Raw genomic sequence first — 26,378 nt, forward strand, 5'->3', positions numbered from 1 at the left:
ACGAACCGACAGTACTTAACTTGATCTGCCTACGTGATATAGAGAAGCAGTCGAAATTGCACCCGCCCGTGTATCTGAGACACTTCATGGGCAATGGTGTTGGCACGCAACACAAGTTTTTGACGGACTGTGGTCTTCCACTGTTCAACTAACAGAACCCGTGTTAGTCAATTTTCGATAGAACGTTGTTAATTGTACCTTGTTGATTTATCTGCGGTTTAATTATTCATCCACTAATTAGTTAATTAGCAAGACGTACGAGAGCTTGGAAAGTCCGAAATTAGCCATTTTCGGGCAACGGTCATTTGTGATTGGCTTGAGATGCAAGTTTGAATTATGTTTTTACTGCTACTTTAAGGTCTCTAATTGCTAATTATGCTAATTAATATTCATTAACTGTTCGCAATCACTGGGGAAAAAATTCAGAAAACCATGTTGCGCCCTGACGCCAATGCCCGTCAACGGGTTAATACTCAAACACAAATATACACTGAAAAAGGTCACGGAGACCCTCGGACATCGAAATCTCGGCTTCGGAGGTGGCTTTGAATACTTCCAGAGGCACAGACCCTCCGTAATAGACTTCCGGGGGCGGAGGCCCTCCGTAATGACCTCCGGGCTCAGCACTTGCAATTGCAGGTCCCGGAGGGTGCGGCGACCGAGCTGGCGTTGACGGCGGGGTTCTCGGCGCGAGGTTCCGCTGCCTGGTTAGACGCGGAGGCCGCCGCCGAGCTCCCGAGGCTCCGGCGTCGGCGACCGCTGGACTGGACGCGGAGGCGGCCGCCGGTTGGCTGGACGCCGCTCCCGCTGCGCTGGTAGCGTTCCCGGAGGCTCCGGCCTCCGCAGCCGGTGGGCTGGACGCCGAGGCGTTGGAGGCTCCACCTCCGAGGTTCTCCGGGATGGGGGCGCCGGCGACGGAGGCGTTCTTGGTGATGGGCGAGATTAGGGTGTTGTTGGAAAGGTCATGGGCTAGGGAGGGCTCCACGGGCGAGTGCTGGCTGCGGACGGTGAGGACGACGCAGCCGGCGAGGAAAATCAAGGACCAGTGCATTTTGTAGCGGATTTATATATACGCGAAAATATATATACGGGAAAATTTATATAAGGCGGATTTAAGTTGTTGTAGTGTAGAGAATGCCGGTAGTTTTATATATAAGAGTTTGCCGCGGAAATGCCGGCGGCCGGTCGCATTATCCGGGGTTCCTTATTGTCCGCCCCGGTGTTCTTGGCAATGCGGTGTTGTCGTTTCACATCAGGGTGTTGGCGGGCCGAAACACGCCGTACAAATGCCAGTGGTAATTTTTAAATCAACATTTAATAAATCTACTTGCATAATTCGTCGTTGACACGCCGCTGCATCGCTGCAACGGTGAAAATGCGCCCGCCGGCTGTTGTTTCTAGGCCGGCAAATTTATTTCGGACGACATTATGCCGGCTTCGATTCAACATTATGAGCCAATAAAATCAACAGCGCGTTGTTAATTAAATGGCCGGCATTACTAGGTGCGAAACGGCGAATCACAACGGCCAGCGTTACGCAATTTTATTGCAGCAGTTTTATATACAGAGTACAAATGACAAATGGCACACATCGTTTCCGACCCAGGATATTACACATCCCACTGATCACAGTAATCCGCCGCATCATCACAAAGAATCAACGGTAAAAATGTCGAATAATCCGAGAATTTATTACACTTTTGTCGAAGTTAATTTAGCAGAAACGTTTTTTTAAATAGATTCCACTGTGCAGTATTTACTCGTTTGTAGATGTGCAAAGGTCATCCAACACCGGCGCCGGTGGCCGCCCCGAACAGCTCACCTGCAAATGAACGAATTATCATCACAATTCAATGACCTCTTAAAACGCAATAATATGGTCGATGATATTACGTATTATTGTACAATTAATAAAATATTATTATTATAAATAATATCAAAAATATGTGCGTGGCCTCCGCCGTTTATTCCACATACAGGTGTCAGCGGCGGTTGGATCCGGGAGGTCATCATTGCCGGTCAACAAAGGATCAACTGCAAAAAGCGATACATACATACAGTACAAAATGTAATAATAATAATTGTTTAAATGCTTGTTAATTTATTTAGATTTAACTACATTCATGTATTATTAAGTTGATATTGTACTGTTAACAACATACTTATTACATCGTGCGAATTGAATGGGCATTTATTAGTATTATTAATAGCATCATATATATGTACTAGATTTTTTATATACGAGTATATACAAGTAACATATTTTTATTTTATATAGCGATGTAACGTACTTTTTATTTTTGTTTACTGTATATAAGTCCTTTTTTTCATGTTAATATTTTATTTTATATCGTATTTGTGCAACTATTGTCGTAAACAGCATGTTGTTACTTCCGGCTGATATACAGCTTTGTGGCTATGTCTGACGTACCGCAGGAGACGGTGGTGTTGACCGGCGCAACGGTGGTCGTCCCGCCGCTAACATGCGGCCGCGGCGTACAGCCGTACAGCTCGTTGATGCGCTGAATGTCCAGCTCGCTCAAGGCCAGCGCCGGCGCGATGAGCAGCGTGGTCACATTGACGGTGGTGGCGTTGATGGGCTGCACGATGGTGATGACGGGCAGGGTCAAGTTGAGGGCGAAGGTGGCGCTGCTGTAGTGCATCACCGAGTGCACGTCGTACGGGATGATGCTGACGAACTGCCGCGCGTACTTGCCGAACTGCTCGCGGTCTAAACAGAACAAAATATATCGTATATAAATATTTAATAAAAATAATTATTAAAATTAAAGAATATAATGGATTGATCAATAAATAATACAATTTTGTCAACGTACACAGTGGCTCGACGTTGTCCAGGTCGATTTTGATGTAGGTGTCGCGGTCGAGGCGAGTGTGCTCGTGTACAAAACCTGGTGCATATATAAATATCTATATATACACTAAAGGTCATGCATGGGATCCGCCTACCTAATGCGTGTAAGAGCTCGTGTTCTGTAAAAAATTAATCAGAGGAACTTAGTGATGAGATGTACGTACTATTAAAGGGAATATGTTTCCGGTTCGCATAAATGCGACCTGATAATTATCAAATTCCTTTACCGACAATAGTCCCGTTGAGGCAGCTCTGGCCGTTTTTATTAAGGATCTGCAGCGACAGGAGCTGCTTGCCGCCTTGGCGTCCCACGAACGACCAACACCTTCATATATCAATGATGCAAAGGTCACTGTTATAAATTCCATCATTGCGTATACACATATACACGTACAGCATAAACACATATCTATACACATAGGTACGTATACGCACATTATATCTTCCATGTATATAGATATACGCATACATACCATATGCACATACACCCATATACTTGCACATATATGCACATATTTACGTATATACACATATATACATACACGCACATATATATGCATTAATATTCGTACATATATATACACACAAACATATATATCGCATAATATATACATATATATACACATATACAGATATATACACATACATAATATAGTATATACATATATGTATACATAATATACACATAAACACACATATTTGCGCATAAATGCAAACATACTGCAGGATCATACACACATACATTTGTATAATTCTAGCATATGTGCAAGGTCGTACATAAATGCAATATAAGTGCCTATATTGTATTGGCTATACATGCCACCATCGTGGCCTTTTTGTTAAAAAGGAGGTAGTTTTTGCGTACCCGGTGTGGCTAACAATGGCCAGGTAGTCGCGCTCGTTGGTGCGCGGGAAGAAGCGCACGCAGGTGCGCGCCGTAATGTTACACATACGCGCGGTTATGTAGTCCATCTGCTCTTGCGCTACAACGCCGAAGCCAATACAATTTAACCACACCGGCCCTTGAGCGGACGCGCCTACTGAACAACTGCACCGGAAATGCGCGTTTTACAGTGCTACCACCTACAGAAGGTCTTGTTGTCGATGGTGTAAGGGACGCCACCCGCCCACAATCCTTTATTCCCGCAAATCTACAGGTGGCAAGACGAAAGGTCACGGCCAGTTAATGTCATTGAACTTGGATATAAATACCTTTATTTACATCTGATATTGATATGATTTAATTTAATATTTTAATTTAATTGCATTTACTGACGTGGCGTATCCCGAGGAGATCCTTGGTGGAGGGCGTGCGCATGTCGCCCTCCACCAGCTGGCCCGATTGCTGTAAATCCGCGTTGACGAAGACGTCCTTAATGGGCGCGTATCCGATCACTGCATGTACCAATTTATTTTACACCGCAGCACAACGTTGTGATGCATTATAAATAAACGTTATCCCATACTGGATGACGCTTACCGCGGTTAAAAGAGAGATCGAAGGGCAGTTCCAGTGGACAGCCGACATAATCGCGCAGACCTTCCGGCAGCTGCGCACAGGAAACTATATATATACAACCCAAAGGTCATCCTGTTTATATATTTTTGTTCAATTTTGCTACTGTATATATTTTTTTATTTTTGTTCAAGGCGCGTACAAAGAATAATTAATTTTTAATCAAGTATTTGATAATTTGGTGGATCTGTACTACAAATAATAATTACTTAAACGTCATAAAAGAAATAAAATAATTTTAATTAACTGTATATTTGAGAAAGTTTAATTGAAAATTAAAATAAAATATAACAATAAATTTCCCTTTTTAGGTACGTTGATTGTATTCGTACACATGTAGATCTGGCGTTCCTTCTCGGTGCGGGCGGACCGGCTGCCACTGCAGGCGCCAGGTACGGAGGCGGCACTGGACGAGCTCTGGAAGTTCTCGTTGACCGCCGTCAGCTGCGTATCGCTACTGCTAACGCTGGCCGTACTTTTCGCCGTAATATCGTTGATTTTCCTATACAAAAAAATAAAATTAATGAAGTTGAAATTAAAAAACTTAAACTAATAATCTAGAGTATAGACGCAATGTAGCTGCATTGTGTAGTAAATCACGTACGTGAATGCAGCAGATTGTGTGACGGATTGGAGGTTATTCGCAGGGGGCGGGGCGCCGCTCAAAGCGCGTCCCTGATTGGCGGCCGCCGCGGTGGCGGACAGCGTGGAGATCGGCGGGACGTTGAGATCATCGTAATAAGCACCTGCGATGCCCTGGCCGGCGCCGGCGCCCCAGCCCAGCGCCGAACCCGCCGGCAGCCAGGCCGAGTAGTTCGGCGGGTAATAGGCGAACCAGGGAGGATACAGCTGGCCGCGGCATACACCGTTCCAGGGAACAGCAATGCCTACAAGTTAGATAAACCGTCTTTCTAAGCTGTGGATTATACGAGTACATGGTATTGTACATACGACTGACATTTCCTCACATTCTGTAGCTAAATGATTTGTATACATGGGCGTGAAAACCGTTTGTGCGCGCAACTTCCGGTTGGGTGAAAATTACACTCCAAAAGTCAGGTGCATCAACAGTCTTATTGCGGGCTAACTCCTTCAAATCATGCACGGAAATACGTTTAAGTAAGAAGATCGCTTTCACCCCGAACCGAGATTCCAGTATTTGGTTTTATTGTAACATAAATATTATTGAAACATTTAAGCTGTATTCTCCTTTAGTTTTAAAATGCGCTTTAAATTTAATCAAATTAAACGTATTTTAAAATTTAAAAAAAACCGGTAGAATTCGAATTCGGATGTGATGGTTTGAATGGTTTCACGCCAGGTTATACAAATTATCTCGCTTATACAGTATTTCCCCGCGAAAGCGAAACTTCCCATGCACACTTCATTATGCACAAATCTGGTACCATGTACGTATACTTTATTTCCGGTTACACAGTCGGTACACGTCGTGCATAAACTTACCGAGGAACAGCGATAAAAAGCGGAATAAAAAGCCGGTTACACCCATATTCGATGCGGTGTACATGACATATATGCAGAGTACAACGGTTGTCGTACGGGCTCACTTCCGCCGGATGCACGCAGGCATTTCGCAGCGTTATCACATTCCAGTCAGGGAGAAGCTCGGCGCATTCATTACGGATAACGTATCCAGCCAATTATAGCAATTTACGCGTAATTAAAAATTAATAATAAAATTAAAGTACGTAATGAAAATACACATATCGCTGTTGTAATACAGTAGTATCGGTATATTCCCCAAATTTTCGAAATAACCGGCAGTTTAAATTTATTAGGATAATTTTGTTGTTGCGCAGATCGGGTGCAGCGATTAGAAACCTAAACGCTCACGTTCTTCTGCATCACGAATAAGTGCATTTTGGCCGCCGGCTGGTTTCCGTATACAATATTATATACTGTACATATATATAAAAGTGTCATATATGCGAAAAGTGTAACACTGGTCAAGAAGGTGCAATCAAATCGCAATTGTCATTTATTTACAAGCAGCATCTTTCGCTTCCTCGAATGTATGAAATAGTCACGGAGAAAGTGAAGATGGTCAGCAGCATCGTGGCTGATTATAAAAGCAGCGAGCAGCCACTTATTGCCTTCGTTGGCCTCGTTGCGCCGCGACAATTGCTCCTCGAACTCTGTTACTCCACTCAGTCCACTGTATATTACACAGCGCAGACCTTCCACGTACAACCGTAAACAACCACAGCATTACTTTTACCGTTAAATTTTCTTATTGGCAATTGGCATTTTTTGTTGCTTACGCTTTCCTAGGTTTTTATTGCGCACCGAATATCCTCGAGTAATTAAAAGCAAAATTCGGTACCGCAGTCAAAAATATAAGCAGTCATTTACAAATATTGTGTCTGACAGTTTCTTATGTACTCTTATGTTTTCTTAGGTTTTCTTACGTTCTAGTCTTACGTTTTTTATTGCACACCGAATGTCTTCGTCTAATTAAAATGGCCCGGTACATAGCGTCAAAAATGGGATACATACACTAAAACTTTCGCTTTCGCGCACTCCGAATCGGATTTTTGCAATACTTCTTGTCATTCTAGACTGAATGATTTGTGTATACATTGTTCTGAGAAACGTTTTCGCGCGCAACATCCGGTTGCCGAGATATGGGCGAAAAGTTTAAATGCATTGATGTGTACCAAAAGTTTGGTTATTATCCAATCTTATGGAAACTTTGCTGTAAAAGACACATGCCCATGAAGTCGAAAGTGAACCAACTTCAGATTCAAAGCATATTTTTCGATTTTTGAATTTCAAAAATCTTAATATTAATTTTAAAATTAAGTTCCGATAGATTTTCAAAACAGAGCCAGAATAAATTATTTATACGCATCACAGAAATATTTCGCAGGCAGCAGGACTTTAATTTTCTCAACCACAGGCATCCAATAATATTGTGAAAACATTGACTATGCAGTAACATAAACCATTCGATACTGTCAGCGCAAAGTTGCCGGCCGGAAATGAGGATTAAATACAGTTATTAACTGCGATTAATTGCAGTACGTACTTCCTGATACACTTCGTACATATACAAGTATCGTACTAAAAATTGAAAAAAAACAAGCACTAGACATTTCTCGTACCGAACAGGAACGAACTAGCATCCGACAATAAAAAAATTAGCGAATAATAAAAAAAAATAACTGCGACTGGCTGAAAATTCCAAACCAGTTAACAGTTATTAACCGTAATAATTAAGTATTGTTATGCTGCTGTACATGCTTCCACTGAACCGCTTTCGTGGCCGGCGCAGAACACATTCACTGGCGTCCAACGAATTACAAGGAATAATTAAATACGCTTTTATACGCTTTAAACGCTTTATACGCTATATAAATGGGCGTATAATTATAATATTTTATACAGAAATTCTTTGACGCTCGCGAGTTGTGAAACATTACCGTCTCCGTGTTCTGGATTATAAAATTTTCATATATTATAATTATCATATTACAATTATAATCACAAATTGGAGGAAATTAAATCAGCAGCTGATATATATGTCAGTGCCGGTATAAATATCCAACAACGCTGAAGCGAGAAGCAGTTTCCGTTGGCGTACTCTGTATATATTCGATGCGTTATTTGGTAGATGCAGCGCGGATACGGTCAGCACAGACCTGTTCCCACAAGGCGTGTAACTGCGCCACTACGACATCTTTCTTCGGCTGCAAATTAAAAAGGCAACAATAAAACATTTATATCACAACTGATTAAGTCACCGTATTCAATTTTACAAACCACATTTAAGCGAGATAATTTGCAGATTATACGTACAACGCAGCCATAATTATATATGAAAGGTCACCTTTCAGTATATATGTGTATTAATATGCTGGATTCAAAAATGATTATTTTCTGAATTTCCTAATGAAAAATTGACGAGTAAAGTACAGTATTATAATTATTGGCATTTTATTACGTACAAAAACTTAACTTATAATATAACTTATTACGTACAACACTCTGTAGGTTAACTTACAAATAAATCATTCGCAAAATAAAATATTCGTTAACCGGCACCATCATTAAATTTATTAGAAGCAAAATTTGAAAAGAAGAAATAAAGTAATACAGTTTCAAAGTAAAAAAATGGAAATAAAAATAAATACACGTATAAAAGCAACAATTACGTACCGGTAAAAGCAGCATCCGGGTGAGGTGATCGCGCAGCAGCGCACACGCCCGGGCCAGCTCGTTCTCCCCGTTATCCCAGGCGTCGGCCGCGCGGTCCGGTACGTGCATCGTCCCGGAATGGGTCATCCAGGGATCGTGCTCGGCAGCGGACAGGATGTGACCGCTCAGCACCATCTCGTCGTTCAACTTCGACCCGAAACCCTCCCCGTTCTGCCGTTTACTCATCGGACTCAATGCCAGCCCCCCGGAGCGGGCGCTGCGCTCCTTCACCAAGATACGCGTACGCCAGCCCGGCGTAAAGGTCAACTGCGAACGACTGCACTCCGTTAGGAGCAGGAGACACACGACGACACTAGCCGCCAGCGCTTTTATCAAAAACTCCGCGGTGGTCATTGTAATTATGGGAAAAGGTCACCGGAAGTTCGGGTCTTATAAAAAGGAAGAGCGAAAAGATGGAATATGGAAACGCTCTTCTGTTTGAAAATCTCGATGATTTTTATCTGCAGAGTGCTCGCTTTTTATATAAGCGAGGAATGTTCAACGCACGAACAGCGGGACGGGAGATTGGCCTGGAATAAAAATAGCCACGGCTGTAATTTAACGCGAAACATGCGCAACTGGCAGCTTAATATTAATGCGGACAATTAAGGCAAACGGTGGATTGATCCCGTTGTGTCGTTTGCCTAATGTGTTGGGGCGCGCGTTGTCGTCGTTTGATTAGTGGTATGACGAGCCGTTGGTCTGGATATGACGCGGCTGCTCTCTGGGCGCTGTTCGTCATTGGTCGGCCATTTTGAAAGTGACGTGCATGCCACTGAATGGGCATTGGGCAGCGTGGACAAAGAGCGATACGGGTGTACAGAGCGACCGCCCATGTGCGACAGATACTTGATTAACCTAACAAACGGACGACGGTCATGCGACGGCGGTAGGACCAGCGACGCATACCAGTTGCAGTTTTCCAAAATGCTTCTGAACATGAAAAAACATGTTTTTGGTTTCTTGAAAGTTTGAAACGTTTCAGTTTCTAAACTTTTTCATCAGTTTTATTTTGTCTTTTCTATAACATTTTTTATGCTTTGAATAAATTGGGTTTCGGATTTTGCGGAATTGAGGTAGCGAGAGGAGAGCTGGAATGAACGTTGTGGCTGATTACGTTGTTGAACGTCGCATCTTCGCGTTGGACGTTGCGAATGTTTCTCGTTGGTTCGCTGTTTTTTTGTGGACGATATAGATTTGTGCATGCGTGGCTATCTGGGATAATGTGCTAGGAATCTTTCTGGATTGATCTGAGTAAACGGCACCGCAGGTGGGTGATGAGGAAGTCCGTTAGCGCGGAGACTTAGCAGTCTTAGCTGGTTCTTGAAACATGCTTAAACATGTTTTGACTCTGCTTGTTAAAGCAGTTTGCAGGGTACCCAGTTCAGGAGTTTGCAGTTTTTTACCTTTTCGCACGCGAGTTTCTTGTTGGGTTCATGGTTTTAAGATGAGCCAGGAAGATGGTAGTCATTTTTGTCAGTCAGTCTATTTTTGCATAACATACTCGTTTTTTGAAATCATTCTTTACAGTATGTATACGAGTACAGATACTACGTTGACACGTTGTATTCATCAGCGTGTTTGATTTGAGGAAGTTATGGTTCCTTCAGTTTTCTGTTAATTTATTTCTAAATTTTTTAAATGAAGTAGTGTAGAGAGAGACGCAGAAAAAATTTTTTGTGTGGCGAAAAACGGAAGAGAGGCATTTTGTGAAGCTTGCCAAATAAAACGGGCATTACGCTGCCGCATCGGGCGGTGGCAACTGCGTCAAGCGCCGGAAGTCCTCACATTCCCCTCATTTGACATGCTCAGCTGCGAGGTTGTCGTGCGACACGAATGGTGTAAGGGAGGAAAGTGATTTCCGCAGGAATTCATTCTGCATTGAAGGAAATCGCGTTTGTGCGTGAGGAACTGTGCGTCTTGGCAGTCAAAATATTTCGAGTCCAGGCGCATATACTGGTCGGGAAACATTTTTCACAACCATTCTGAGAACGAGCTGGTTTTTTTTTGGTTTTTAAACACGTTTTATTAATTTATTACTACTGGGCTGTTTTCCTTTCGGGAGTAATTAAACTGTGAATTTACTGCGAAATATATGTGAGTTTTTTAAATAATTATAAGGAAGTGAAAAAGCTCCTCAGTTAAGTTTGCTGTTATAAGAATTGCAAAATTATTACTGTACCTTTGAGAAATAAAAGCAAACAAACAAACTTTGAATAAACAGCGAACAGAACAGCTGGAAGCCGTATTAGTGCTGCTAGTAATAAAATAATTATATTAATATTATAAGAACCGTTTCGAATTTTTGAAATTTCAGTAGGAGTCGACGAGAAATGTCAATCAGTCCCTTCCTTACTGACGTTAATGTTGTTTTGGTAATTTAAAATAAATATTAAACTAATAAACTGAGAAGTACATAGTTTTTCCGCTTAATGACAATTTTTGTGGAATTAATCGCAGCGTTTTGATTGTTAGTTGGTAACTTGATGGATAAAAATATTTATTAAGATCGTCGAGGTAAAAATTGAGTACCTGCGTGATTTGTTGAATTTCTCGATAAAGCGGCGTTGAGCGCGTGGCCATGGCGGAAGTTCACGCGCCAGCGTAATTGTCCACATACTGCGCGTGCGCCGTGAAAAAGACAGAAAAGTGAAGAGTTACGAAAACACGACAGTTTTATTGGCCTGACATAGGAAAAACCGGCCGAACCGTGCCACTACGAAACACCCTCGGGCCTTTTTCTGTCCATCAGCGCGCACAATTGACCAGCACAGCGCTGTTTTGTTAGGTGGCGAATACAACTGAACAATCCGTCTAATTAAGAGGAATTCTCTTGCGCAAGGAATGCCGGTTGCCACGTCGCCGCTGGCCGAGAGCTTCCGCTCGGACATCACCTCGCCGGGGACGGGCGGCACGCAGACGCCCAACAGCATGCACTCCGTACACGAGGAGGGGTTCGGGGGACCGCCGGCCCCGCGCCGGTAAGTGGTTGCGTGATTTGATCGTTGGTGGTGGTTGTGGGGAGGGTGGCGGGCATGAAAGGGCGCTTCGTTAGCCGCCCGCACGGGTGGTCCGCTAATCGCGCCAAATAACGTGTAAACACCGCGTCAAGCGCCGCTTGATTGATGGTAGCCGCGATTTAGTTGGGTTGCGCATTTTATTGGCGATTATTCTGGGAGAAAGGCAAGGTTGAATTTATTCTGGATTTTTTTGTCGGATTGCGCATTTTGTTGGCGATTTTTCTGGGAGAAAGGCACGGTTGAATTTATTCGGGATTTTTTTTGTGGGTGAAGTTAAGGACAAACGCGCCGGTTTGATTTTTTTTCGGGATTTTCTTTCGAGGAATTTTAATGGGATTTTTTTTCCGGGTTATTCGTTTTATTTTGCTGTTTTTTTTCCCCGGTGGATTTTAGCAGTATCGCGTTCTCTGATTTTTCGCTGTTTTGTTTCCGGTGAGATATTAGTATTATTATTTATTCGCGTGTTCTGATGCTGTTTGGTAATTTTTTTGGAGAATTTCGCGCGTTCTGAATTTATTCCGTATTTTTTTTGGAGATTTTGTTCGCTTTGATTTTATTTAGTATTTGTTTTTCGGGTGATATTTCGGGAGAATTCGAGCGTTCTGATTTAATTTAATATTTTTTTCTGAGTGGAATTTTTTTTGGAAGATTCACGCGTTTAACTTTAGTTGTTATTTTATTCCTTGTGAAATTTTGGAAGATTTTGCGCTTTGATTTCTTACCGGTATTTTTATTCCGGGAAATCGAGTGTTTTTAAAAAATTAATTTGCCGGAAAATTCGTTGTATTTTTTTGCATCGCGGGATATCTGTTTTGCGGGTGAATTTCGTTCGGTATCGGTTTGAGTTTCGTTTTATTCGTTAGTATTTTTCCGGTTGAGATTTTCCGAAGAAATCACTCGCCCCGATTTTATCCCGTTTTTTCGGGGAATTCTCGGTTTAAATTTTTCATCGCGGGATTTATTGTCTACAAATTGGCGCTGATTTTCCGGGAGAAAGACAGTGCGTAGGCGCTGCCCACTCCCGTTTTGTTCCGAGCGGAAACCGAGGAAAAGGACTGTGTGACTGTATCGAGAGAGAGTAGCGCCGTCATACATAAACCGACCAATGAGCGCATTCTGCCGCTGTGTTATGCGCATATACAAGCGCGGGGTTCATTGGAAAATGTGGCGTTTGTGTTAGTGTAAAATATCTCTGCGCAGCCTACTTTCCAACCAACATCAAGCTGACGCTGTTGGCCGGTCGTGTGTGTGTTCCCTTTTTCCAGTTTGCGCTGGGATGCAGTTAGAGACGAGAGAGAGTTGAAAGAGAGAACAGAGCGGAGGGCAGCCGAGCGGAACATGATCGTGCGCAAGAGATGCGTCGAATGCAGTAGCATCCAGTTGAGAATTTGCGGGGAGAGACGAGAGAGAGCAGCCAGTATCTTTTATTCTGTCGTCCGGCGCATCGGCTTCATTGACAAGCAGTAGCCGGAGTATCGCTTGTTTATATATACAAATACAGGCGTGTGCGTGTGCCGCTGTTCTACAATTTCTCGCGAAAATTCGCCATTTATTAACGGTATAAATAGCGGTGTGCGTGTGCCACTGTTCTACGGTTTTCTGGTGAATGCGCCGTTTATTTTATATATAAACAGGGCGTCGTGTGCCACTGTTCTACGGTTTATCCGGAAAATTCGCATTTTATTTGGCGCGCGTATTCTACGTATGTGCCACTGTTCTACAGTTTGTCCAGATATTCGCAAATTTTATTTATATAAACAGGGCGTGTGCGTGCCACTGTTCTACGATTTATCTACGAAAATTCGACGTTCATATATACAAACAGGGCGTTCTGTGCCACTGTTCTACACTTTCTTCGGAAAATTCGCGGGTTTTTATAATAAACAAGGCGCGCGTGTGCCACTGTTCTACGAATTTTCGGGAAATTCGCAGTTTATTTGGCATATTCTCCGTGTGTGCCACTGTTCTACGATTTCTACCCGGAAAATTGTCGAATTGATTTTGTTTGGCGCGCGTATATGATAAAACACTGGGTTGGGCGCGTCGTGGCCGGGGGTGACTCGCGATGCGTTTGGAATTGTCGGCACTGCTCGGCCGCTCCTCTATGACTGACGACCACCCGCCGCCCCCGTCGCCCCCCTCCCGCCCCTCACCTCCTCCGCCACCGCCACCACCTCCAAACTGGACGACCTCAACCGCACCTCCGTGGCGCGCGTCCTCTCCGCCACCCTCATGCCCACCGCCCTCGAGCCGGCCCCCTACGAGGAGGGGCCCGGCGAGCCCACCTTCTATAAACCGCCCCCGCCCGACCAGCCGCCACACCCGGGGGTCTATGACCCGGACCTCCTGGGCTTCCCCTACGAGGCCGGCGGCCCGCCGCAGTACCACCACCCCGCCCCCATGATGGGCCCGCCGCCGTCCCCGGGGGGCTCCTTCCCCGGGGGCGGGCAGGGGGGCTTTCATCCCGGGATGGTGCCGGCGCACCATCTCCCGCCCGGTGTTAACCAGACTGCGGTCTTTACTAGGCGTCCCGGACCGCCGCCGCCGCCCGGACACCATGGCGGCCCCTTGCCGCCGCCCGGGATGCCCATGGGACCGCCCTCGAACGGCGGCCCGCCCCTCATGGGGGTCATGGGATTTGGGATGGCGCTGGAGTCCCGCGTGCACCTCCTCAATAAACGCCTGCTACAGAGACCGGAGGTAGGTCGGCACGGAATTTATTTATGGATTAATTTGTATTTTCCAAACGAATTATTTTACCAATTATCAAAACTGTTATTTCGAATTAATTGGTAATTTTGGATTTAATTTCAGGATTAAATTACCGTCACAGAATTTACTCGTTAAATATTGATATTGATTCTTGTAAAGGATTATTTTTTTAATTATTTTGCTGCTTAAACATTTTTATAGTATTTGGTGATTTGAAAAATTGTTATTGGTTTTGTCAAAATTTGCGGATTAATTCGGAATTTAAAAATGCGTATTTTGTTTGTAAATGTGAAAATTTTGGCTTATCCGGCAATTTAAAAATAATCATCGATTTAAAATTATGTTGTTCGTTTCAGTGGGAAAATGGCTAATTAACCGGTAATTTGCAGTTAATTGCGTGTATTAAATTACCGTCTGGCGGCGGCCGTGTAGACATGAATGTTTCGACGGTTATTGATTGCGAAAATGTCCCGATAGGTAGTTGACGATATTGCCAATAATAATTATCGGATTTTCTATTGATTGGCGCAGCGGCGACGAAGCTGAAGTCAAGCTGTCAAAAGCGTTCAGATTTTCTTCTAATCTTCACCAGAAAATCCACCCTATTTTTTAAAAATCGATTTTATATTTTTGAACAGCTTAAAATTTATTTAGCGCTTTTAATTTCGAAAAATCTGAATTAAAAAAATGAGGAATAATCGTAGTGTCATTCCCCCTTTTTTAAAAAATTAATTTTATTATTTTTGAACAGTTGAAAATTTATCTAACGCTTTTAATTTTGAAAAATCTGATTTTTAAAAAAAATTAATTTTATTATAAACTTATTTAGCGCTTGTAATTTCGAAAAATCTGGTTAAAAAAATGATGAATAATCGTCCTGTCAATGGGAATTTGTTTGATTTTTATTACACAGATTAGAGAAAAGCTGAGTGAAGACTATACGTGTTTGTGGATAGTAGGGCAAATTTAACGGATACGAAAATAGCCGGGTGTTTAGTGTGCCAAATGTGCGCGATTGCCGGGCGGTTAAAAATAAACGGCCGCGCTTGGGTTATTTTAGTGTGTTGGCGGGGATGTTTTATTGTTGTTGTGTTGCAGCAACCGGATAATATCTGGTGGGATCAGTTTGCCAGTGAATTCTTCGAGGATGACGCGCGCATGGTCATCCGACTGGAGCCGCCCAGCGAGCAGGATCCCGCCGCGCAGCCCAAACAGTACTGTGAGTGACCGATCAAAAACAATTATTTTTATTGTGGAAAAATTATTTTTAAATTAATTACGGATTTTCTCCTGTAATGAATTTATCGCGTAATTTTTATTAATTTATTTTTGAAGTAATTTATCGTTTTTCGAGAATGCGGTGACGTGACCGCTTATAAAATAGTTTTTGGGAAAATTATTTCTTAATTTATTACGATTTTTCGTGCAAAATTAAGCTGAGTCATTTTTATTAATTTATTTATGAATTAATTTATCGCTTTTCGAAAATACGGCGAAGTGACCGCTTAGAAAATAATTTTAGAAAATAATTTTGAATTAATCACTGATTCTGTGTCGAATAGAATGAAAGATTAGTAATTTTTCTGAAATAATTTAATCTGATACTGTAAAAATGTACTGTAAATGACCTCTGCGAAAATAAATCTGGAAAAGCATTTTTTAAATTATTTGTGCTTTTTAATCGAGAAAAATAAATTTTATTGATTTTCTGGAAATAATTGATCGTTTTTCGAGAATGTATACCTAAATCACTCCGAAAATAAATATGGAAAGTTATTTTCGGATTAATTGCGGGCTTTTTTTATTGAACAGAATACAACCTGATAATTTTCTGAATTAATGTATGGTTTTTTTGGGATAAATTGCGCGGTAGCCGTGGATTTAAGGAAGGCTGATTTCGGTGGAAAATGCCGGCTGGAGGTGTAATGTAATTTGTGCAAGTGAATTGCCAGTGCAGCGGCGGTTTGGCGGGGTGGTCCGGCGTCAGGCGATAATGATGGGTGATGTGTTTGTTTGGCGCGGGCAACGTCGCATCGATCTACAGATTCTAGACGTTATAGATTTTCCTCCACCGCGCTGGCCATTGCGCAGCGCGCCAGCCTCTCACCGCGCTATAAAAACCATCAAAAACGCTGTGATTATTTTTGTTTGGAATTAATTTTCGGCTTTCCATTTTTTTAAAATTATTTTGTAGCTTCGGTTTATTTTTTAATATTTTTTAAAATTATTCTCCTATTTGCTAATGTTTGAGTAATTTTTAAATTATTTTTTAGCCTCGGTTTATTTTTTAATACTTTTTTAAAAATTATTCTCCTATTTGTTAATGTTTGAATATTTTTTAAAATTATTTTTTAGCCTCGGTTTATTTTTTAATATTTTTTAAAATTATATTCTCCTATTTGGTGATGTTTGAGTATTTTTTAAAATTATTTTTGATTACTTATTATAGCTTTAATTTTTTTTGGTTTGGAAGGCTTTGATTTAAATATATGTATTGTTAAAAATTATTTTTTGACTAGGATTATTATTGAATATTTTTTTAAATTATTTATTGACTTCGCTTATGTTGGAATAAATATTTTTTAAAATTATTTGTTGGCTTTGGTATTTTTTGTTTATCTTTTGTTATTTTTGTTTAAATCAGTTTTCGGCTTTGCGGATTTTTAAATATTTTTGCTGGGGAATATTTTGGAATATTTTTTAAATATTTTTCGGCTTTAATAATCTTTTTTCGACACGCATTCATTCTCAAGAATATTGTTTTACCGGTGAGCGGCGCGAATATTCGCAAATTGGGTCAGTTTGTGTGGGACGGGGAGAGCGCGAGGTGCGAGAGGGTTTTTTCTTCACCAAAATTGTACGGGACTGTGTGTTGTGTTGGTTTTGGGTTAACGGGAGAGCGGATCGATACGCGCGCTCGCCGGCCGCATATTCCGCGCGCATGACGCCCCGCTCTGACATTGCCTCGCTCTGCGTGTTGATATTACCCGTTTAGGGCTTTTTTATCGGCTTGTTAACTTTTTCCCCGAATAAACACCCGCGCTACCGCTGACGTCAGGCCCGGTGATACAGAATATGCTTTCCGGTGGCCTTACCTTGGGGAATCGGTGCCGGTTGTGTCGTTTACACCGTAGAATTGCAACGGAAATGCGCCGGTATTCCTGTAATTAATTTAATTGATTTTTTCCACATTTTTCTTGAATTTTTTTTATAATTTTTGTGAGGGCTTTGATTGGGTGAATTGCTAGTGGAAATCAATGTGCGCAGTGCGATCAGTATTTACAGATACCTGTGTTGAAAAGATTTGTAAAATATCAAAAAAATTAAGATAAGCGGCGGATCCGAATAAATACCGATTTAAAAAGAAGGGTTAAATAACTGTAGAAAAATTAGCAGTGTACCTTTGACTTAACGATTAACATTTCATTAAAATAATTTCTCTGTATACCTATAACAGAAAAAATTATTCGGAAAATCCATTTTGGAAATTTATTAGATCATTTCAAAATTACACCGGTTTAAAATAAAATAAAGGTAATTTTTAGAATTATTATATAAATAATTTTATGCGGAAAAATTATCAGAAAAAAATGTCTTTTTAATAAAATTCAGTGGAATAATTTTCAAAATTGGATTTTTCATTTCTGGAATTTTATTTTCATTTCAAATCATCTGAAAAGCAGGCGAAAATTGCTGGCCTATGATGCCGAAAAAAATTTTTGAAAAATACGATATACTTTTGAAAATACTTTTGAAAAAAAATAATTATATATAACCGGAAAAATATTTTGGAAAAAAATTTTCAAAATTTGATTTTTTTAATTCTCAAAATTTCCTTTTAATTTCGTATCTTTTGAAAAACGGAGGAAAATCGTTGGGCGATAAAGCCGGGTGCATAACAAATATCCGCGGCAGCTGGTCATCGCCCGGCTGGCGCTGCTCCCGACCGGAAACGGCGAAAATTCCAGCGCAGTGGGCAGCTGTGTTATGTGACTGTTGACGTGGCCGTCCCGTTGCCTGTCGCCGGCGCCACCTTTGACCCGGGCTGGTCTGCCTATTCCTGCTTAAAGGCCGCTTCCCCGCGCCGGGGAAAACAAGCAGGAATCCGCTGTTTTGCCAAGCCGGTATTGATTCGGCGCGCTGTGTGCTGTGTATATCGGTTTAGCCCGGATCTCCTCGATCGATCGATGCGGGGGATACAGCGCTTTTATTCCCCCATTCCCGATCGATTTGCCGAGTGTTGCGGCCCGGATTACGAAGCCGTTGGCTTTGTTCGTCGTCGTATATTTTTATTTTTGACGACATTGTCCGCGGCGGGCTGCGGTGTGTGCTTGGCTGACGTTGAATTAAAAATACGTAGCGATTTTCCCGTGAAAATTAGTAACGCATTTTTCTGGATTTAATTAACCTCGTTACCTGAAAAATCGGATGAGATTTTTATTCATTTTTCAGTGGTAGTGTCATGGAAAAATTCCTTGGTATTTATTGTTAAATTGCCGGTAAATTGTTTCGCTGTAAAATGGAAGGATTTTGAACATTTTAGGTAGTGTCTAATTCTGCCGGCTGTTGGCAACGCGACGTAATATAAAATAAATTAAAATCGCTGGAGAATAGTACAATAAAGATTATTCAAGTAAATAAAAGGAATAATACGTTTTCTTGTTAGGTTACAAAAAAAATTTATTAAAAATTGAAGATGCAAATGCCTGCGTGAATTTTTGTGTGAATATTTGTAGCGCGGAAATGAGGCTCCCGAAATTGTACAGCTGTTGGTTGTTTTAAAAAGCTTGAAAAACGATTTTCGTCCTGCGATCCATTTATTCGTTCGATTTATTGGCTCTACAGTTGCATATAAATGGTAGTGCTTGTACACATTAAAAATGAGAAAAACACAGAATGTATCCAATCAAAAATCCAGTTTAATTCCTTGTAAAAATTCCCGTGATTTACTTTGACCTTTTTAAGGGATTAGGCCCGTAGATAGCACCAAATTTGTATACATCCACGGCAACTTTCGCTGTCGCGCACTCCCAAACACTTTTTTGCATTGCTTTACGATATTCGATAAAGAACCGTTTATATTTGGAATTCATTTTAAAATTTGAAAAAAATGGTAGAAAGTTGGTTCAGTACCAAAACGCTCTTGATAGTAGTGTGTGTTTTCGTGCAAAATTTGAAGAGTATCGGTTCATAATGAGACTTTTGATACAACCTCCGCGCGTTTAAACTTTCGGAATTATATTTCGCTAATATCTCCCGAACCGGAATAATCGGATGTTGCACGCACAAACGGCTTTTTCGCCTATGTACACGAATGCTTTGGCTACAAAGTACCATAAAGCAATGCAAAAAAGTGTTTAGGAGTGCGCGACAGCGAAAGTCCCCGTGTATGTACCCGAGTTGGGTACTATGTACCGGGCCGAGTCCCTTAATCCCGTATTTGGTAATTTATTAATCACAATTAATTTCGTGATAATTTTAATACGGGAGGAAATGGTGTGGTTGAACCGCCGGCGCGGCGGTAAAAGGGCATTGTTTCGGGAGTGTATTAATTTCATTGAACGGTGCCTGTCGGGTTGCGCGATCCGGTTTCCGGGCCGCGCGCGTCCCGTTTTCCTCCCGTTTTGCCTGCACTACCTCCATTTGGACTCATTTCCCGTTTCCGCCGGCAGCCGGGCCTGACAGGTTACCCTGCTCGCGTTGGATAATTAACACCGGTGTGTGCCGGTACGAGCGAGTGATTGACAGAAACGCCGCCCGTCTACTGTTTCAACGGCGAACGGGGATTAATGGCAACGGGCCAAGTAGAGCAGGGGAGCGCTGCCGGCTGTTGTTGCCAGGGAAGCCGGTGAGAGCGGCCGCTGCGGAATTAGCTTGTTGTTTTGCGCGCAAAAGCCGGATTAGGATCGGCGCGGAATGTGTAGGGCTGCAGGTTGAGAGAGAGACGGGAAGTGAGAGAGAGAGAGAAAAAAGGAGAAACAAATAGCGGAATGCAGCGCCCGGGGGATTACTCCCGTTCCCTTTTAATACGGCCTAGATGCGCGGCCGCGCGGAGATATTATCTCGGGCGCGGTGTATAAATGTTGTTACATTTTTATTTTTTATTCTTTCCATTTGTTACTATTTTTATTTATTTTTTACTGTATTTTTTTAATCATTATTGAGTATTATTATTTTTTATTTATTTTTACTATATTATTTTTTATTTTTATCATTTATTACGATTTTTTATTTATTTATTATTTCAAACGAAAAGAAATTTAGGGATTTCCGGTGCTTGACGCAGGTGCCACCGCCCGGTGCGGCAGCGTAGTGGCAATTTTATTTCGACAATTTACGAAAACTCCCATTCTTTTGCTTTTTTGTTTTCGTCAAAAAAATGAACTCTCTCGACACTTCTTTTACTAAAAAAATAGGACTAGATTATAGGTAAAACTAGAAATAAATTCCGACGCTATTCGAACGGAAAATAGGCCTAATGCCTAAGAAATTTTTGAAATTTTCCTTTCTGTGAAAAACTAACCGGCAAATGCAGTAAAATGTGGAATAATGAAGGATTGTATTGTAGCGATCGGGCGCAGTATCATTCCGCGTTTCTTCCGCACTTTCTTCGACAACGGCGTCGTGGAGCTGCAGTACGAGCTGAAGTTGCCGCGTGAGTCGCAGCTGAGCCCCAACCTGCTGGTGCTGGACTGCGACAACGCCGTGCAGACCACCACGCACGTCAAACCCTCCTTCGGCAAGGTCAGGCCGAAACATTCCCCGAAAAACTGACGTGGCCGGAATTTTTTTATATTTTATCCTGGTTGCAGGTGACGACGGATGGCCGGTTGATCCTGCACATCGTGGTAAGCATCTTTTATTCTATTAATAAAATAACATAAATAAGTACAAGATACGGCAGACAAATTACCGAAAACCCGGCTGAATTAATTAAGTAGATAGACGTTAAATAATTAGATTTTAAAAAAATAAAATAGGTAGATAAATTACCTATTTTATAATTACAAGAAAAAAATTACAAAAAAATTGGCTGAATAAATTTAATAGATAAATAAGCCCCACATCGGGTTAAAATAAAAAGCATTCTACTTTTAATAAATTCCTAAATAAACGAGTTGGGTTGATTAAATTTTAAAAAAAAGTCTAAACAGTCAACAAAATATGTGAGTTTCATTTCGACAACAAGCAGAATAATAAAATACAATAAATAAATTAACAAATCTGGATAAATTAAATGGATGAATCGACGCCGAAATTACACTGAAATAAACCGTGAAAAATAAATTACATAAACAGAGTAATAAATTATTGTTAATTAAATGAACAAAATAGGTGACGTAGCAGGAAAAGTAGAAGAGTCTCATTCCGACAGCATCGCGGTAAGAAAATACGATACATAAATTAACAGAAATTCGGATAAAATAAATAAGTAAAGAAATAAAGCAAATTAATTGGAATACACATGAATGTGCGTAATTTCGTAGGAGGAGACGCTGCGGTTCCGTGCGTGGATCTTCAGTATCCGGGCGCACATGGAGTTGATCCAGCGGCAGGTGCTGCTCATGCAGCTGGAGCAGGCGCACAGCGGCCTGCCGCCCCCCGGCCCGGCCGGCCCCGGCGGCCCCCTGGAGCCCTTCACCAAGAATCTCACGCTCTCCGGCCTCCCCAACGCCATCATCCACTTCCTCAGGGTCAGTATTGCTTTTTTATATTTTTAATTTATTTATTGGAATTTTATCTTCAATTTCAAAATTTTTAATCAATTTCTCAAGCATTTTATACAGTTGTGCTGGGTATTTTGTGAATAATCATATGCAATTTTTATTCGGCGATTTTATTTTAATTTTTCAGGGTCAGTCGCACATCTTTTTAAATTTTTTTAATTTTTTTGCAGTTTTATCTTCAATTTCCAAATTTTTAATCCATTTTTCAGGCATTTTATACAGTTGTGCTGGGTATTTTGGGAATAATCTATGCAGTTTTTTTTTCGGCGATTTTATTTTTATTTACTCAGACTCAGTCGCACATCTTTTTAATTTTATTTAATTTTTTTGCAATTTTATCTTCAATTTCCAAATTTTTAATCCATTTTTCAGGCATTTTATACAGTTGTGCTGGGTATTTTGGGAATAATCATATGCAGTTTTTTTTCGGCGATTTTATTTTTATTTACTCAGACTCAGTCGCACATCTTTTTAATTTTATTTAATTTTTTTGTAATTTTGTCTTCAATTCTCAAATTTTTAATCAATTTTTCAGGCATTTTATACAGTTGTGCTGGGTATTTTGGGAATAATCATATGCAGTTTTTTTTCAGCGATTTTATTTTAATTTCACAGGGTCAGTCGCACATCTTTTGTATTTTTTTCAATTTTTATTTTCGATTTTTAATTTTTTATTTAATGTTTCCAAGCATTTATACAAGGTAGTCTGCAAATAATCACATGCGATTTTTATTTTGGCATAAAACGGTGTCAGTCATCCGCGAGCGATTAAAAATGCTGCTCACCGGCGCCGAAAAATGCCAGCCAGTGTAATGTCGGTGAAAGGGTCGTTAATTCGCTGGCCCGCTGTGAAATGGCGGTTTTATGGTCGGACGATTAAACGCCGGCTTGGCGCGCATATTTGGCAGTAAACGGCGGACAAAACAACGAAATTAACTGGAAATAATACTGCGTACTGATATATCCTTGTTTTCAACAGTTATTTGTAATCTCTTTATATAATTATTTACCATAGTTATTATTTTTTTATAATTATAAAATTTATTTTATATTTTAAATATTCATTTTTTATTTATCTATGATTCGGGCATTTAATTGGGTGATTTTCTCCCCTAAAATTAATTGAACAATAATTTTAAAAAATCCTTTCTTATGTTGAATAATTTTAAAAAAATCTTTTCTTATGTTGAATAATTTTTAAAACTCTTTTCTTATTTTAAATAATTTCTAAAAATCTTTTTTTATTGTGAATAAATACGGTGATTTGTTTGGATAGTTGTGCGAGATCCTGGAGCCGATGCAGGAGGTGATGTCGCGGCACAAGGCCTTCCGCGAGATGCCGCCGGCCGACTGCCTGACGCACCTGCTGTACAGCAAATGGCAGAACGTCACGCAGCCGCAAGGTGAGGGTGGTGGCCCGCGTGACAGCGGTGTGTTTTTTATTTTCATTTTGCGTTTGCGTGCCGTGACCCGTCGTCAATGTGCTCGTGTACAGGCATGCTCAAAAACCATCCCCTGGCCGCCCAGCATGCGCCGGCCTCGCTGCCTGACTCCAGTAAGCCCTTAACAGTTTTTTCCCTATTTTTTATGTATATTCTTAATTTTTTATATTTGTCTTTAATTTTTATATTGACATGTTATGCATATATTTTAATTTTTTAATGTCCTATTGGGTTTATTTTCTGTTTATATACTTACTCATATTTTTATGTATACATTTTTATGTATTCATATATTTTTATGTATATATTTACATTTTTTCCACGTGTGCCTGTATTTTTATTTAAATATTTTCCTAAATTTGCAGTTTTTTTTAATTAAATTTATTCCATATATTTTTTGTATTTATTATTTTGTTCTAATTTTTGTACTAATATTTTTTTTATATATTTTAAATTTTTTATGCAGTTATTGTGTATTGTTTTTTGTATATATTTCTGTACGATGTGGTGACCTTTGAAATGACGCTGGGTTGCTTGGCAGCGGACGGCGCCAAAGCCAGTAATAAGCGGCGGAAACGCAAGACCTCGGCGTCCTCCAGCACCGGAGGCCGCGCCGGCGCCGGCACCCCCCTCAGCGCCCAGAACGGGCCCAGCGCCGCGGCCCCCGCCGCCCCCGGGGTGGTGCCCATGCCGCCCTCCAGCAAGAAGAGCAAGGCGGGACAGGCTGCCGCCGCCGCGGCGGCGGCAGCGGCCGCGGTGGCGCACTGTATGCCCCTCGCGTCGCAGGTCAGTGCAGCACATTAATGCCAGGAATAATTCCGTCAATAATTCGACTGTTCGATGTACAAGTAATTTCAATTATTGCAGAGTTAATTTCAGTAATTCCAGGGCTAATTTCAAAACGTAATTGGCGTTATTAATTCAAATAATTTCCAAAAATTAGAATAATTATTTCGGTAATCGGGAATAATACATTTGCATAATTATGTAATCGGGAATAATACATTTGCATTTTCGGAATAATTATTTTGGTAATCAGGAATAATGCACTTGCATTAGTTAAAATATTCTCAATAATATTACGATAAAAAATAGCAATAACTCCAGTGCAGTGAATAATTATTCAAAATTAGTAATACTAAAATTTTGACAAAATAGTACAAATAATTGTAATAATTAACTACGAGTAGGAAATAATTTTAATAATCTGAAATTTGAAGAATCATCCGAATTGTAAAGAATAATATTGTCAACTTCGGATTAAGTCATTTAAAATAAATTCCGGTAACTAGTACCAAAAAAAATGTTTAGTTAGATTAAGCAGTTATAATTCTGCAGTAATTATGTACTACTAATCTCAGTTAATAGTCATAATAATTCCAGTAATTCCATTTCCGGTAGATTTTATTCCGGTAGATTTTATATTTTTTTTTTTGCGGTTAATCGACGGAAAAATTTAAAATAATTTTTTTAATAACCGTTTTTATTAAGAATAATAATAATGATTATTAATAATTTTTTCCTCGTTAACCGGCGCATTTTTTCCGTCGCAGGACGTGATGATCGTCGGGGAGCCGACACTGATGGGCGGGGATTTCGGGGACGAGGACGAGCGGCTGATCTCGCGTCTAGAGAACAACCAGTACGACCCGGCGCTGGCCGCCCAACTGGGCCCGCCCCCGCCGCCCCTCCCGGGGATCCGGGCGCGCAGCAGCAGCCAGGAGGAAGGGGGCCTGCCGCCCCCCGCGGGGCCGGGGCCCCAACGCACCCCCTCCACCATCCAGCACACCTCCGACGCCGCCCACTTCACGGCGCCGTCGCCGCGCGGCCGCCCGCCCAGCGCGGGGGCGTGGCCGGGAGGGGCGGGGTCAGGGGCCCCGCCCAACCGCCCCAGTTCCACGGCCTCCAGCGGCAACGGCAGCGAGAAGCGCTCGCCCAATCATTAAGCAGCGAATTTATGTTTCGGACGGACGCAGTATTATGTGTGTTGGGATGAAAATTTGAAAATAGGCCGCGTTAATTTTGTATTTTTCTTGGGTTTTATTTTCGGGTCGATTGTCGGTGGCGGTGGTGTTTATTAATGAGGGCAGCGTTGCGCGGATGTGCGCCGAAAAATGGGCGGTTGTAATAATTGTGTACATATTTAATTCTGCTAGACTGGCCAGCCGATATAACAATAAAATTGCAAACAAAATTCAAACAATTTTAAAACAGGAATAGAGCAATATAGAATATTTGTTATTATTCTATTTATAGTGGTAAATAAAAAAATGTACTGATAAAAAATAAATCAATAATAAACAAAAATAATAATAAATGGGCGGTCGTAATAATTGTGTACAATAATGTACATACTGTATCATTATCATATAATTCTGGCAACTGACCAGCAAAATTAATAATGAAACTGCAAACAAAATCCAAAAAAACGGCACGGTAAAGAGAAAGGTTGAAAAAACAGTAAAACATTCGTCATTCTGTCTGTATTACTGAACAGAAACTGACGACAAAAACATTAATTATCAGTATAAGATTGTGCCAATACACATTTGCCAAATAGGAATAGCAATAGAAGTAATTTCTTATACCAGGCCTACGCCCTACAGATTACTAATACAGTAAACCGATTTTCAAGTAATCCAACTACGTGCAGCACGAATAAAATCTGGATGCTGTTCTTGTCCAGACAAAATTAATGTTACTACCGGTAGGTACAACCCGTTGATGTTTTCGCTGTTAGAAGAGACACGATCGAGCGCTCATAACATTTATTAGTTTTTATTTTGCAAATGCAGTTCCCATCAAAATTTCAGTCATGACGTGAGAAACCTTTAATAAGTATCATGTCACCAAGTGCAAACTTAGTAC

The 26,378-nt window shown here is 41.0% G+C and overlaps 4 protein-coding genes across 6 annotated transcripts; 1 reads left to right on the forward strand and 3 right to left on the reverse strand.

Moving 5' to 3' along the window:
- Positions 1–1,672: 1,672 nt before the first annotated feature.
- Positions 1,673–3,852, reverse strand: LOC129601290 (hatching enzyme 1.2-like). Its single transcript, XM_055500065.1, has 7 exons — positions 3,741–3,852; positions 3,103–3,200; positions 2,971–2,994; positions 2,838–2,912; positions 2,432–2,731; positions 1,978–2,034; positions 1,673–1,822 (listed from the first exon to the last, which is right to left on the reverse strand). The coding sequence occupies exons 1-7, from the start codon at positions 3,845–3,847 to the stop codon at positions 1,782–1,784; spliced, it is 702 nt and encodes a 233-aa protein (XP_055356040.1). The 5' UTR covers positions 3,848–3,852; the 3' UTR covers positions 1,673–1,781.
- A 281-nt stretch (positions 3,853–4,133) lies between these two features.
- Positions 4,134–6,177, reverse strand: LOC129601291 (uncharacterized). Its single transcript, XM_055500066.1, has 5 exons — positions 5,856–6,177; positions 4,996–5,278; positions 4,724–4,893; positions 4,356–4,439; positions 4,134–4,270 (listed from the first exon to the last, which is right to left on the reverse strand). Exons 1-5 carry the CDS (start codon positions 5,917–5,919, stop codon positions 4,134–4,136), a joined length of 738 nt encoding a protein of 245 aa, XP_055356041.1. The 5' UTR covers positions 5,920–6,177.
- A 1,102-nt stretch (positions 6,178–7,279) lies between these two features.
- LOC129601287 (uncharacterized) lies at positions 7,280–9,047 on the reverse strand. The gene is made up of 2 exons (XM_055500062.1): positions 8,571–9,047; positions 7,280–8,101 (listed from the first exon to the last, which is right to left on the reverse strand). The coding sequence occupies exons 1-2, from the start codon at positions 8,961–8,963 to the stop codon at positions 8,015–8,017; spliced, it is 480 nt and encodes a 159-aa protein (XP_055356037.1). The 5' UTR covers positions 8,964–9,047; the 3' UTR covers positions 7,280–8,014.
- Positions 9,048–9,543: 496 nt separating this feature from the next.
- Positions 9,544–25,698, forward strand: LOC129601278 (LIM domain-binding protein 1-like). 3 transcript variants are annotated; one of them, XM_055500052.1, is made up of 11 exons: positions 9,544–9,879; positions 11,398–11,590; positions 14,155–14,329; positions 15,440–15,560; positions 20,910–21,085; positions 21,154–21,189; positions 21,829–22,035; positions 23,345–23,471; positions 23,564–23,623; positions 24,052–24,296; positions 25,064–25,698. In XM_055500052.1, exons 2-11 carry the CDS (start codon positions 11,454–11,456, stop codon positions 25,454–25,456), a joined length of 1,677 nt encoding a protein of 558 aa, XP_055356027.1. In that variant the 5' UTR covers positions 9,544–9,879; positions 11,398–11,453; the 3' UTR covers positions 25,457–25,698. The 3 variants fall into 3 exon arrangements, with proteins under 3 accessions (XP_055356027.1, XP_055356025.1, XP_055356026.1); XM_055500050.1 differs by lacking the exons at positions 9,544–9,879; positions 11,398–11,590 and having other exon boundaries at positions 13,783–14,329; XM_055500051.1 differs by lacking the exons at positions 9,544–9,879; positions 11,398–11,590; positions 23,564–23,623 and having other exon boundaries at positions 13,783–14,329.
- The last annotated feature ends 680 nt before the right edge of the window (positions 25,699–26,378 follow it).

Source organism: Paramacrobiotus metropolitanus, unplaced genomic scaffold (assembly GCF_019649055.1).
Source record: "Paramacrobiotus metropolitanus isolate TYO unplaced genomic scaffold, Prichtersi_v1.0 Parri_scaffold0000227, whole genome shotgun sequence".
Lineage (NCBI taxonomy): Eukaryota > Metazoa > Tardigrada > Eutardigrada > Parachela > Macrobiotidae > Paramacrobiotus > Paramacrobiotus metropolitanus.

Bases quoted from the DNA above. Each gene is read 5' to 3' on its own strand.
- LOC129601290 (XM_055500065.1), bottom strand. From the start codon at position 3,847: ATGGACTACATAACCGCGCGTATGTGTAACATTACGGCGCGCACCTGC. The intron at 2,995-3,102 runs GTAAAGGAATTT...AATTTTTTACAG, and splicing joins CCTCAACGGGACTATTGTCG to AACACGAGCTCTTACACGCA. The intron at 2,732-2,837 runs GTACGTTGACAA...TGTTCTGTTTAG, and splicing joins GGACAACGTCGAGCCACTGT to ACCGCGAGCAGTTCGGCAAG.
- LOC129601291 (XM_055500066.1), bottom strand. From the start codon at position 5,919: ATGTACACCGCATCGAATATGGGTGTAACCGGCTTTTTATTCCGCTTT. The intron at 4,894-4,995 runs GTACGTGATTTA...TTTTTTGTATAG, and splicing joins ACACAATCTGCTGCATTCAC to GAAAATCAACGATATTACGG. The intron at 4,440-4,723 runs GTACGAATACAA...GTATATATATAG, and splicing joins GGAACGCCAGATCTACATGT to TTTCCTGTGCGCAGCTGCCG.
- LOC129601287 (XM_055500062.1), bottom strand. From the start codon at position 8,963: ATGACCACCGCGGAGTTTTTGATAAAAGCGCTGGCGGCTAGTGTCGTC. The intron at 8,102-8,570 runs GTACGTAATTGT...TTTAATTTGCAG, and splicing joins CCCGGATGCTGCTTTTACCG to CCGAAGAAAGATGTCGTAGT.
- LOC129601278 (XM_055500050.1), top strand. From the start codon at position 13,862: ATGCCCACCGCCCTCGAGCCGGCCCCCTACGAGGAGGGGCCCGGCGAG. The intron at 14,330-15,439 runs GTAGGTCGGCAC...GTTGTGTTGCAG, and splicing joins GCCTGCTACAGAGACCGGAG to CAACCGGATAATATCTGGTG. The intron at 22,036-23,344 runs GTCAGTATTGCT...TTGTTTGGATAG, and splicing joins CCATCATCCACTTCCTCAGG to TTGTGCGAGATCCTGGAGCC.